We start from the raw sequence: 14,844 nt of genomic DNA, 5'->3' as shown, positions 1-14,844 counted from the left end.
TTAGAATGTGTTTTCCATAATTCTTTTTACTTCTTATAGTTTAAAGTTTATCTTTTTATTCCAACTACCACACAATCTCCAGTTAGTGTATTAATAAAGTAATCTAGAAGTAATTACTATAATAATCATTGTAAGAAGATAATCATTATTTCTAACTTGTTATTAGCATAGTAGTTTGCATTGGCTGCTTCTCCTAGCTGGTATATAATTTGACTCTTCCCACATCCCTGAAGGCCCTTCTATACAGTGGAATTTATGGAATGTATGAATCTGTATCCTCATCATTTGATCCACTTACTCAACACATATTAAAGATAGTTTTCCATTTTATGAACGTCTATCTTTCAATGCAAAACCTCATGCATCTGTGAACAATGTTTGCTAATGTTTAGTACCATCAACAGAAACAGAGTGCGATTATGGTCACCAAAAGTCATTACTCCAAATGTATAATCATTAACATTATAGTGAATTGTATCTCCAAATAATACTATACTAGAAAAGTTGGGTGGAATTAAAACAGTGGAACAAATAAACATAACTACTTGAGATATAATCAAAGTGTTAGGTTGTGATTAGATACACAAACAATAAGTTTAACATTTAAGCTTAGCTTATTTGTGTTCAAAGACTTAAAGTAAAATATGCAACTGATGCTACATTCTGCCTTGAACATTGCCTCCTTTATGGAAAGTTGTTTCATCTATTTAGTTTGTTTCCGCTAGTATTCTTGTAGATATTTTATTTTAATGTCATTGTTACTCTTTCTTCTGCCACAATTTTAGTGTTCTCTTTAATTCACTGTTCTGTTCAGTTGAGACATAATTAATGACAGTTGTCCAGAGAAGGAGGAAAAGGGGAGGAGGGGTGTAATTATGTGTGTACTACCAATAATTTTCAGAACTGACTTCTATGATCATTTTTAGCACAGTTTCTGTTTCCCTATTTTAATCTTTATCATCAGTGTATTAGCTACTACCATTACTGTTATGAAAATACTGTGACTTCTGTAGCAGTTGAATTTCAGACTATCCAAAAGGTCCTATTTTTGAAACTACAGCTAAAATTAGCTCTTTTTTTGTGATTCACTAGCATGAATGACCAGCAGTTTTCAAGTTATGTTAATTTCTATTGTGATTTGTCTCTATTTAGGCCACAACCAAAATCTATATGTGATGCACCATAATTCCTCTGCAATAGTCTTTCACTTTTCATCAGTGGTGTGTGTTACCACATATACTTTGAAACGGATGGACATTCTACATCCACTCACAGACTCTCTCTTGCTGTGAGAGGCAAGAATTCCCAGGTTGAGTCCTGGTTCAGTACACAGTTTAAATCTGTCAGGAGTTTCATATCAGTGCAGTGCACACTCAACTACAGAGTGAAGAACTCATTCTGGAAACATCCCCTAGACTATGGCTTACTCATGTCTCTGCAATACTGCATATCCTTTCTTCCAGGAGTGCTAGTCCTGCATGCTAGACAGGAGAACTTCTGTGAAGTTTGGAAGTTAGGAGATGATGTAATGGCAGAAGTAAAGGTGTGAGGACAGGTCACAAGTCATGCTTTGGTAACTCAGTGAGTAGAGCAATTGACCATGAAAGACAAAGTTCTCAGATTTGAGTCCTCATCTGGCACACAGTTTTAATCTGCCAGCAAGTTTCACTGCAGTACTTGGTTACAAAGAGAGTATGAGAAAAAATTAAGACTATGTCTTCTCACAGTAGTTTTATTTGTGGTATTTAAGTTTTATTTGTGGTATTTAATGAGCAGTACTTTATGACTTCATCTAAATTTGTTGCACTGTACGTATTCTTATATAATTTTGATGAAAGCACACTCATTCTACAGCTGCCAATTGCTGTTTTTATTATTTCAAAGAGACTGGACTTGGACAGTGCCAACATTTTTTAGATCATTTCAGGTAGTAACCCAAGGCAGGTAGAAACGTGACAGTTAGGCTACTCGTGGCAAGTATGCTTCCACGTGGTCAGTGCCCCCTAACATCACAGGGAGGGGAACAGTTCTTTATTACACTAAGCAGTAACCATGATGTTTTTTCTGGATTATTACACCTACTAATCATAAATAATTAAATCTTTCATCTTTGGTACTGTACATATAAAAACAATTACTGTTCAATCAGCAAGCCAAAAGTGCTGCACAGTAATGTAGTTAAAAATGGAATGAAACTGCTCAGATCAGCAGAACATTGCAGAGACAACTTTACCATCCCATGTAGATGTGTATGTTTTCCTAGTACAATAATTATCAGATCATTATAAATACCATTTTCATCACAGTAATGTGCCATGTCACGTATGCTACACAAAAAATCTTTGATTTAAATGATATTAGTGCAAGGTGTCTAATATGTGAATGCTACAAGAGATGCAGTCTAAAGTTGGTTTCTTTGTGCTTCATTCTTGTTAATAACCATCAAGTTTGGATTTATGATGCAACAGAAAGTCCTTTTCCCTACATAAAAATTACTTTCTTTTTCCAAATTGAGGATATACATGTATACATATTGTTTCCACCAGTTTTTGCATTTTGAAAGTCTTTTTCAATGGCAATTTTTGAAAATTTGCTTCAACTCTAGTAATATAGTCAGCAAAACAGGAGACTGATATTGACACCTACTTTATGAATCACACAATCCAGTCTTAACCCATGATTTCTTTTTCAGCAGGCTGACAGTTTACTGTTTGGCTTACCAGTAAACTATGAATTTTCTTGCACTTGAAGGCAAGGACAGGTACTCTGTTCCACAATTTCAGTGAGACATATTGCACTGCCAAAGTCAATATTAAGAGCATGCTTCACTTCTGTTTTTGCAGTAGAATCTTTGTCATGCTATTCAACATTAATGGAAGATGAAACAACTTGGATGTAGTGAAAGAGATAAAATCCTGATTAGAAATGGAGCAGATCTGTTTAAAACCTTTGATGGCATATCTGCTCTTATGTTTGAAAACATAAATATTGATAGTCAAATAAGTTACATTTGCTGACATAACACTTCAGGTGGTGAGGACAGAAGAAGCAGCCAGTATATTTTATTTTATTTTATTTATTATCTTTTTTGCATATAGTCACCAACTGATGACTTTTGCAAGATATCAAGATGTTGACACTACAATGACTAGTGGCCTCTTAGGAAGTATAATAAAAAGAACTGGAAGGAGCTAGGCTACACATAGCTTTTGCTTGCACTTCATATCAGGATAGTATGGATATTGTATAATGACCTGCTATTGAAATTTCTAAAAAACCATTTACTAGACAGTGGGCTCATTTTCCCAGATGTTATGACCATGACAAAGAGGCCAGTACATTATCTGAGGGCTCATCATAAGGTTCGTCTTTCAATTGCATTTCAGAGTGTGCCAAAGTGTAAGAATAGCCACACAGCTACATTTACGAGGTGCTACCCAAAATATCCGACAATGTCATTGTACCTATGAAACCAGTAGCAGTATGAGATTCTGTCACTAGCTGTCTTGAGGTACACATCTTAGCTACTGTGGCATAAAGTTGTCATTTTTGGTGCGTGCAGATGTGAGTTGTAGTGGTGCATGTCAGTATGTGTTTCAGTGATTCTGTGAATTGTAAAATGGATAACATGAAGGAGCAATGGATTTGCATCAAATTCCTTTTGAAGTTGAAGAAAACTGCACTTGAAACCCACTGCATGCTGACAGAGGCATCTGGTGTGCACTGAGTCAAGTAAGAGCATTTGAATAGTTTAAGTGCTTCAAGGAAGGCTGAGAATCTGTAGAAGAAGATGAACATTCTGGTTGACCATCAACAGGCATAAATGTTTGTGTGAGACTTGGGCTGTCACACAGTACATGTCAATGAATTCTAGCTGATGAATTGATCATGAGACAAATTGCAGCAAAGTTTGTCCCTCGCCTTCTTAGCATCGACCAATGAAACCTCTGGATTCAGATGTGCACTGAGCTGCAACAAAGAGTTTGAGGGTATCCAAATTTCTTATCCAGAGTCAAGATGACAAATCTTGAGTCTATAGCTATGACCATGAAATGAAGCAGCAATCATCACAATGGAAAATGCCATCACTTCCAATGCCACAAAAAGCTCAATGAGCTTGCAGTAACTTGAAGCAAATGCTGATCATTTTTTTCAAACTTTGGGGAATAGTGGATAAGAAGTTTGTTCCACATGGTCAGACTATTAACTGCACAATTTTGTGGCAACTGAGGGAAAGTATTCAGTTCAAATAGCCAGAGTCATGAAAAAAGAAAGACTGGTTGGTGCACCATGACAACGCACATGCCCGCACCTCACTCATTGTGAAGAATTCCTGGCCAAAAACAACATGGCCACAGTTCCACATCCTCCCTACTAGTGAAACCCATCCCATGGGACTTCTACCTGTTCCCAAAGATGAAAATTAGGTTGAAAGTATCATGTTTTGACTCAATTATAGACATCTAAGAGGAGTTGCAATAGTCCTGAACACCTTTCAGCCTGTGGACTTATAGGAGTGCTTCCAAAAATGGGAACAATGCTGAGATCATTGGATACATGCCTAAGGTGACCACTTTGAAGGTGATGGAGGACATTAAGACATAAGTATAGTTTTCTCATTTTTGCAATTAAATTCTCAGATATTTTGTGTATCACTTCGTACGTAGCACTAGGCAAGCACATCATTCATTCCAAAAGCATTATTTACTTTGAATCATGGTATTACATTGATTTCATGATCACTTTGATGTTCAGCTCAATTTTTGTGATAGATAAGCACAAAATTTATTCTATATTTCCACTGGTCAAGCGGTTTCTACTCTTTCATTTGTTAATATCCATTATGGAAGAAGATCATTCACAGATATACACTGAACCAAAGAGGCAAATGAATTTTAATGGATTATCTGGCAATAATTTATAACTGGTTGTATCAAAACAATGATAAAATTGTCATTTTCTCCATTTTCCATCATTCCTTAGCGGCTTCAAAATTCATCGAGGCATGTTCCATCTTTGTAATTAAATGAAAGGCTTTTGCTATATGCATTTCACTTCAGTGGCTTGTGCATTAAGTAGTTGATACAAATATCTGACTACTTCACATTTTCTCATTTTTTATCTTGTTTTCAGGTTAGAAACAACTTTTGTAGCACAAGTTTCATCAGGTTAAATTATCTTGTGGTGTTGCTTACAGTGTCCAATGTTGCTAGTCCATATGTATGGTTCTGGGGATGTGTTCGTTCAGTCCCCATTTTCCAGGTAACCAATTTCTTGTGTTTTTAATCCACATTTATTGCAACACTCATTTGCACTTTTAGTTGTCTGTTTAACATGTGTGTTTTTACAGTAAGAAGAGTTGACAGCTGTCACTGTGTGTTTATCTTCCATTTTTTGTTTGTGTTGTGTGTGTGGTTTGATATTTTCTTCTGTTTTTGTGTGTGTGTGTGTGTGTGTGTGTGTGTGTGTGTGTGTGTGTGTGTGTGTGTGTGTGTTTGTTTGTTTGTTTTGTTATGTGTGAATGTGTCATTCCTTGAGAGAGTACTTTTTTTTAATGAATGTGCCATCATACAATGTGGCAAAAGACAAGAATAAAATCATAATGCAACACTATGAAACAAAGAACAGCAGAACAGTGAAAAACATGAATGAACTCATGACACAAATAAAAAGACTTACACATTCCAAAAACAGCATCACTCATCTCCTTCAACATAGAGAACATATACACCTCAATACCAACCATAGACACAATAAAACTAATTAAAGAAAACCTACTGGCATACAACAAACTACCTGCAGACAATATTAGTGAAATATGACAAACTCTTAAAGCAATCATGTCCCAAAATTATTTCCAATTTGAAAGGAAATTTACTTATGAAAAGGTGGACTTACAGTGGGATACTTATATCAGCAACATCAGCAAACATATTCACCAACCCCATAGAAAATGCAAGCTTTGATACACTCATTACAAAGAAAGGACGAAAATTGTTTACTGGTACAGATATGTGGACAAAATAATATCTATGGTACATGAACCAACAGAGAAAATTGATCAACTACAGCAAACACATTCCTTGGATATAACAATAAAGAGAGACAACAATAAGCACACTTTAACATCCCCAGAAAGCCAATAGCCTCAGACACAATTATACATGCCATGTCCAACCACTCTTGAAATCAAAAATTAGCGGCACTATGACACATATTACGCAGACTAAATAATATCCCACTCAGCAAAGAAAATTATGAGAAAGAATTACAAAAAATACCACTCACAGCCATAAACAATGGTTATAATACCCATATAGCACAAAGATTCAACCACGCCATCAAAACACAACCAAAGAAAAATAAAAACAAGTAGAGAATACAAATACCACAGAACATTGTATACGCTGCTGCACACACAGAAACACAAATTAGTAACACTTGTGACATGACTACACAAATAAATGGTACACTTTAAAATACAAACACAAATCAACAAACAGAATAGCAAACATACTAAAGTAACAGGGATTTCACATTGCTTACACAACAAGAAACACATTTCAGTAATATTTACAGAACACTATAGACAAATCAGATAAATAACAAGGATCAGTGTGAATCAGTATATCTGAGGACAACAAGCAGGAGTTTCAAAACTAGATATAAAGAACATATAAGAAGCTGTACGTAGGAAAACAGCCATTCTGCCTTTGCTGAACACCTGATAAAACATGGACAAGAACATCCAACATCAGACAGGGCATGAAAACCATTAGAGTGAACAGTTACAAAAAAACACTCCTGACTTTACAGTGAAACTTTCATATACAAAGAATCCTTGCCATGAAAAAGAGAGTAATTAATGGTCAAATCAATATAAGCAATTAACTCACTGACCATGTTAACCACCAAATATCCATGCAAGTAAAGAGTAACACATTCAACTCACAAGAAACTACACGCACAAAACAAATGAAAATATCAAACCACCCACAAAATGCAAACAAAAGATGAAAGATAAACACACAACAGCAGTTGGCAACACTACATACTGTAAACACACACATGTTGAACACTCAATGAAAAGTGCAAATTAAGTGTTGCAATAAACGTGAGTGAAAAAGTGCCAGAAACTGACTGTTTGGAGAATGGGGACGGAATCAACACATCTCCAGGACCACACACATGGATTAGCAAAATTGGAAATCATAAGCAACCCCAAACGATAATTAAAAACAAACATGTATTAGATTCAACAGAATATGCTGCATAAATAAAAGAAGTGAAATGCATATGACAAGAAACAAACTGCCTTTCATTTAGCTGCAAACACGGAACATACCTCCGTGAACAAGAATAAAAGTTAAATAGATCTGCTTAGTGTCTCATCGGTTTGCATCTTGATGAGTTGTCATTTAGATGGCTATTCTTTTTTCAGTATTTTCTTGCAATTAGTAAATTGGAGATAATCTCATGACTTCAACGCAGTTTGACACAGATTTAACTTACACTGAAAGTAACAAAATATGACCATAAAGTTGATCTTTGCCTTAAAGTCAAGTATATAATGTCTTAAATGATTAGTAATATCATTCTAAAGGAATAATTTTCATAACCAATCCCAATTTTTTAGGTCAGAGATAATTCTGTTCTTATCAGTCATGGAAATTTAAATTTCATCAATTAAATTTAGAAATTGCTCCGATCTTTTACCATATCTTAGGCATCTCATTTCTCTGCAAAAAAAATTAAATCATCACATTCAGTGTCAACACTTTAAGAGTTGCTCTGAATAATCTGTGATTGAGAATTAATATTTTACAAATTTATTTGTTGAAATCACAAATTTCATGATCTGTTCAAGAGCTATTTCCTTTGGACATGAAGTCTCCTGGTGGATAATGCAGTACAAGTGCATCAAAGCATCATCATGTGTTCTTAAAGGCTGCTTCAGTGATGATACAAATCTAGAATTAACTGCTGCCATGGAAGACACTCCACCAGCCATAATACCTGCTAAGTTGGTCAGCTCTAAATAAATGTTGGAACACTGTTTCAAGAGCCCAGTGAATATTTCTCTAGCCTTAGATTTTTTCAGCACTGAACTCATTCCAATCAGCTCCTCACATACTTCATATGCCATGTGTTAGTGTTTTCGAGTGGCATAACAACATGGGTGTAGAGGTGATGTCAACTGATTCATCAGTAGCCATTAAAAAGTAAGCAAATTACATTGAGACAGTTGTTAATTTGTCATTTGTATTTCCCAACTTTGCAATAATTCTCCTTTACAGTCATGTGATTGAACAGAATTTTCCCAAAATGTTTTGCTGATTCTGAAAAAAAATTTGTAGCAGCTATATTGAAAGAAGTTTTGATAAAAGCTCCATCCATAAAGGACTGGCAATATTCTGATGTAAGGCGAGAATTTCTGAACATATTTCTGTTGTAGTGGAGTAGGAGGGGATTAGTGTTTAATTTCCCATCAACAATGAGCTCATTAAATATGGAGCACAAGCTCAGATTAGGGAAGGATGGGGAAGGAAATTGGCTATACCATTTCAAAGGAACCATCCTGGCAAACCTCAATCAGGATGGCCAGATGCGGGTTTGAAAGCTGCTTGTCAAAGTGTCTCCTCATGTTTAATTCCTTCATGATGAATACAAAACTGTTTCATACATGTGTAACTCAGGCACTGCCACTATTGCGTCTAGGCATTAATGGTGTGTCAGGTGCACTTCACACACAGCTGGTCCTTAGTGCCTGGAGGCAACAATGGCCATGTGTATCTGAGTTATGCTTTGTGTCAAAGTGTATGTGGTTTGCTCTGTCTACATCTGATGATAGACTTTGTCTGATAGCAGGATTATATCTAGCAGTATATTTTGGTCCAGCTACCCAGGAAGTGTTGCTTTTCATACTGAACTTTGCATTTCGCCATTTCCTACATGGCTCTGTTTTATCCATTGCTGGATTAATTTTAGTGGTAATGATGAATCTTGTGAATGATGACTATGAACAGAAACAAAAATTGTTGGGGAAAGAAAACTACTTCATTATTATTTAATGATAATGATTAAGTAAATTTTTACACATTTACAGATATACATGAAGAAATTGTCACTTAACTTTGTTACAAAAAGTTGAACATACAAATGTCTAGGCTGATGGAGCACTCACTGATGATGACAAAATGATATCATTCCCTGCAAGCCCATGTGACTCTCTTATTGCTGTGATTACATTGCAGTGCAAGTGTGCAGGATTTAAAAATAACAAGCCATGAAACTAGGTGCAAGAAAGAACGATGTGGTGAGGTAGAAATCAATCAACAGCAGCCTTTGGGTTGCAGTCTGTGCATCCCTGTTATATAACTTGTCTGCAACACTGAGGAAATGAGTTGTAACTGGCCAGTCTCCCCAATGACTTTTCTAGAAATGTGAACAGTTCTCTCTGTACAATCAGAATAACTACAAACAGAGCTTTTGAATCATGTAACATAAAGCATGCCATATCACTGTTTCAGCCAAACATGTTTGATGGCTAGGGCTAACCACAATCTGCATTAACTATTCCATTGTTGTGGAAGAAATTTTCATATTTATTACTTTTTTAAAATTAGGTAGTTGCCAGACAAACATATGGTTTCTGAAGAGGGGCACCAGCCATTTCACTAGTTGCAGGGGCAGTGGTCTGGATGATTGACTGATCTGGCCTTGTAACATTATTCAAAATAGCTTTGTTCTGCTGGTACTGTGAATGGCTGAAAGCACGGGGGAAACCACAGCTGTAATTTTTCCTGGGGACATGCAGCTTTACTGTATGGTTAAATGATGATGGCATTCTCTTGGGTAAAATATCCCAGAGGTAAAATAGTCCGCAGTTCAGATCTATGGGTGGGAACTACTTAGGAGGACATTGTTATCAGAAGAAAGAAAACTGACGTTCTAAGGATTGGAGTGTGGAATGTCAGATCCCTTAATCAGGCAGGTACATTAGAAAATTTGAAAAGGGAAATGGATAGGGTAAAGTTAGAAATAGTGGAAATTAGTGAAGTTCAGTGGCAGGAGGAACAGGACTTCTGGCCAGGTGAATATAGGGTTATAAATACAAATTCAAATAGGGGTAATGCAGGAGTGGGTTTAATAATGGATAAAAGAATAGGAGCATGGGTAAGCTACTGTGAACAGCATAGTGAATGCATTATTGTAGCCAAGATAGACATGAAGCCCATGCCTACCACATTAGTACAAGTTTATATGCCAACTAGCTCCGCAGATAATGAAGAGATTGAAGAAATGCGATAAAAGAAATGATTCAGATAGTGAAGAGAGATGAAAATTTAATAGTCATTGTGGACTGAAATTCAATAGTAAGGAAAGGATGAGAAGGAAAAGTAGTAGGTGAATATGGAATGGGGATAAGGAATGAAAGAGGAAGCCGCCTGATAGAATTTTGCTCAGAACATAACTTAATGATAGCTAACATGTGGTTTAGGAATTACGAAAGGAGGTTGCATACATGGAAGAGGACTGGAGACACTAGAAGGTTTCAGATAGATTATATAACAGTAAGACAGAGATTTAGGAACCAGATTTTAAATTGTAAGACATTTTCAGGGGCAAATGTGGACTTTGGCAACAATTTATTGGTTATGAACTGTAGATTAAAACTGAAGAAACTGCAAAAAGGTAGTAATTTAAGGAGATAGGACCTGGATAAACTGAAAATACCAGAGGTTTAAGAGAGTTTCAGAGAAAGCATAGAGGTTGATTGACAAGAATAAGGGGAAGAAATACAGTAGAACAATGGGTAGCTTTGAGAGATGAAATAGTGAAGGTAGCAGAGGATCAAGTAGGTAAACAGACGAGGGCTAGTAGAAATCGTTGGGTAGCAGAAGGGATACTTAATTTAACTGATGAAAGGAGAAAATATAAAAATGCAGTAAATGAAGCAGGCAAAAAGGAATACAAACATCTCAAAAATTAAATTGACAGGAAGTGCAAAATGGCTAAGCAGGGACAGCTAGAGGAAAAATGTAAGGATGTAGAGGCATATATGATAGGGGCAAAATAGATCCTGCCTACAGGAAGATTACAGAGACCTTTGGAGAAAAGAGAACCATTTGTATGAATATCAAGAGCTCAGATGGAAAAAAAGTTCTAAGCAAAGAAGGGAAAGCAGAAAGGTGGAAGGAGTATATAGAGGGTATATACAAATGTAATGTACTTGAGGGTGATATTATGGAAATGGAAGAGAATGTAGATGCAGATGAAATGGGAGATATGATTCTACATGAAGAATTTGACAGAGCACTGAAAGATCTAAGTTAAAACAAGGCCCTGGGAGTAGACAACATTCTATTAGAACTACTAATAGCCTTGGGAGAGCCAGCCATGATAAAACTCTTTCATCTGGTGAGAAAGTTGTATGAGACAGATAAAATACCCTCAGACTTCAAGAAGAATACAATCATTCCAATCCTAAAGAAAGTATGTGTTGACAGGTGTGGAAATTACCAAACTATCAGTTTAATAAGTCTTGTCTGCAAAATACTAACACAAACTTTTAACAGACGAATGGAAAAATTGGTAGAAGCTACCCTCAGGGAAGATCAGTTTGGATTTCATAGAAATGTTGGAGCACATGAGTCAATACGGACCGTTTGACTTACCTTAGAAGATAGATTAAGGAAAGCAAACCTATGTTTCTAGCGTTTGTAGACTTAGAGAAATCTTTTGGGGCAATGTTGACTGTAATACTCTTTCTCAACTTCTTAAGGTGGCAGGGGTCAATAACGGGACACGATAGGCTATTTTCAAGGTGTACAGAAACCAAATGGCAGCTACAAGAGTTGCAGGACATGAAAGGGAAGCAGTGGTTGAGAAGGGAATGAGACAGGGTTGTAGCCTACCCCCAATGTTATTCAATCTGTATATTGAGCAAGCAGTAAAGGAAACAGAAGAAAAATTTGGAGTAGGGATTAAAATCAATGGAGAAGAAATAAAATCTTTGAGGTTTGCTAACGACACTGTAATTCTGTCAGAGACAGCAAAGAACTTGGAAGAGCAGTTGAATGGAATGGACAGTGTCTTGAAAAGAGTATATAAGATGAACATCAACAAGAGCAAAAGGAGGATAATGGAATGCAGTTGAATTAAAAAAGTGATGCTGAGGGAATTAGATTAGGGAATGAGACACTTAAAATAGTGGGTGAGTTTTGCTATTTGGGGAGCAAAATAACTGATGGTGGTGAAAATAGAGAGGATATAAAACGTAGACCAGAAATGGCAAGGAAAGCATTTCTGAAGAAGAGAAATTTGTTAACATCGAGTATAGATTTAAGTGTCAGGAAGTCCTTTCTGAATGTATTTGTATGGGGTGTAGCCGTATATGGAAGTGAAAAATGGACAATAAATAGTTTAGACAAGAAGAGAATGGAAGCTTTTGAAATGTGGTGCTACAGAAGAATGCTGAAGATTAGATGGGTAGATCACATAACTAATGAGGAGGTACTGAATAGAATTGGGGAGGAGAGAAATTCATGGCACAACTTGACTAGAAGAAGGGATCAGTTGGTAGGACACATTCTGAGACATCAAAGGCTAACAAATTTAGTATTGAAGGGAAGCATGGAGGGTAAAAATCTAAGAGGGAGACCAAGAGATGAATACACTAAGCAGATTGAGGATGCAGGCTGCAATAGTTACTCAGAGATGAAGAGGCTTGCACAGGATAGAGTGGCACAGAGAACTGCATCAAACTACTCTCTGTACTGAAGACCACAACAACAGTTGCTCACAGAACTTTTCAATTTAATTTTTTTAGACACTGTTGTATGCCAATTTTTTTATTAGTGGCCACAGAATTTACTGGTATTCAGTTTTTAGCTCAAAAGCACTGTGTCACTTACTTACAAGTAAGAAACCAACACAAAACAGGTTATGTAGGTAATTCATTGTTTATTCTGTAAGGGAGCACATGTGTGATCAAATTTTAACTGATGATTTTCCATACTATATCCACAGCACATTTTAGTATCGCAGTTTCACAATGTTGAAGCAGCACCATTAAGAGTACATATTTCTATTTGCTTTTTCACAGGAAGTATGTTCACAAATCTGGGCAACACTTTATGACTATCCATGCCTCAAAGACTGCCCTGGTCTGATTCAGTATGTGAAGGATGCCGTTCGCCTTGCATGGTGCCTCATAAATCAGGTATGTTGATCTACATTTTATTCATGGACACAATACTATCAATATTCAAGTTTTACTATTTGTTATTTTTGAATTAGAAGAGCAGGAAAAACACTTTTTGTGTCATATTAAGATAATTTCATCTTCAGTATGAGAAATACACTACTTATGTTACCTTAAGATTTCTGTGATGCCTATTGTGGTGTAACCACCTCACTGGAGTTAATAATTATTAATAAATGTAAATCAAAGTAAAAGTCATTGTGAATGTTAATCTCAAAAATCATAGTAGAAATAAAACAAGCAATGGAAAAATCCAGCATAGAATAATGACAATATTATGAAACGGATAGACTACAACTCATCATGTAGCGGACATGCTGAGTCAGATTTAGGTACAACAAAAGGACTGTCAAATGAGTAAACTTTTGGCCAAAAGGGCTTCTTTCAAATTAGACAGCACACACACACACACACACGCACACACACACACACACACACACACACACACACACACACACACACACACCTAGTCTCCCCTATCTGTGGCTGCATGATGTGCACAGCTGCTCACAGTCTGACCTCAGCAGCCAGAGCCAGTGATCATGTGTGTCAACCAGAGCCAGTGATCATGTGTGTGTAAATTCCATTTTTATGAATGTGCGTCTGATATATTCTGTTTCATAAGGAGGCCTACTGGCCGAAATCTAATGTGTTTAGTAGTCTTTTCAATGTGCCTGTCTGCTACTCAGTATCTCCACTTTATGATGAGCAGCAGTCTATCTTTTTTCATAATATTGTCATTATTCCATCCTGGATTTTACATTGTACACAACGTAGGTAATGTAGACTCCTTGACCTGTGATTTTCATGTTTATTCTGTATGACAGTTATGTCAAACAGTATCAAGAATTATCACTGCCAAAAATTTGATAGCAGTAACATACAAGACAAACTGTGTACTATGTTACTGGATATATTTTGGATCCTGTTGCATTAACTGATAAGTATGTCATTGCTATAGAAGTGCGTAATGTAAGTAGACTTATATTACTGCTATATGTATACAATTATCATTTCGTAGTAATTGTTGCACATACAGTTGTTTGTTCCTCTGTATCAGATGCCACCAGTGATGGGCTATAAACCTGAAAACTGGTTTTGGAAAATGAAACATTTCTAGTGCAGCATGTGGTGTATAGAAGATGTATTTTAATAGAGTATTCCCATATGGGAAATGTTTACATAGGATGAAATGACACCCTTGTGTTTTCTGTCATCCTGCACCAGTAAACAATACAGGAAACTACTATTTGATCACGTGCATTATTTAGTCACCAACATCAACCTGCAAGAGACATATTCCTTCAGCAAGATAATGCAGCACAGTAATTCTGAACTGTGTCAGAATGGTTTTAGACATACTACTCACACGAAAATGATAATGTGCCACAACTAACTGGTCTATGGTTATAATATCATTCACTAACACCCTTAATAAACTCACACTCGGGATGGCCGATGTGGCTGAGCGGTTCTAGGCACTTCAGTCTGGAACCGCACGACCGCTATGGTCGCAAGTTCGAATCCTGCCTCAGGCATGGATGTCTGTGATGTCCTTAGGTTAGTTAGGTTTAAGT

General features: G+C 36.4%; 1 protein-coding gene across 1 annotated transcript in view; it reads left to right on the top strand.

Moving 5' to 3' along the window:
• The window catches only part of LOC124606264, a 402,667-nt gene that overhangs the window by 346,375 nt on the left and 41,448 nt on the right, over window positions 1–14,844 (top strand). Inside the window, exon 11 of the mRNA XM_047138242.1 lies at window positions 13,109–13,225. Coding sequence (XP_046994198.1) covers window positions 13,109–13,225 — 117 coding nt within the window. The remainder of the gene's footprint in view (window positions 1–13,108; window positions 13,226–14,844) is intronic.

Source organism: Schistocerca americana, chromosome 3, assembly GCF_021461395.2.
Source record: "Schistocerca americana isolate TAMUIC-IGC-003095 chromosome 3, iqSchAmer2.1, whole genome shotgun sequence".
NCBI classification, from domain to species: domain Eukaryota; kingdom Metazoa; phylum Arthropoda; class Insecta; order Orthoptera; family Acrididae; genus Schistocerca; species Schistocerca americana.
This window is presented reverse-complemented; position numbering and strand designations above follow the sequence as displayed.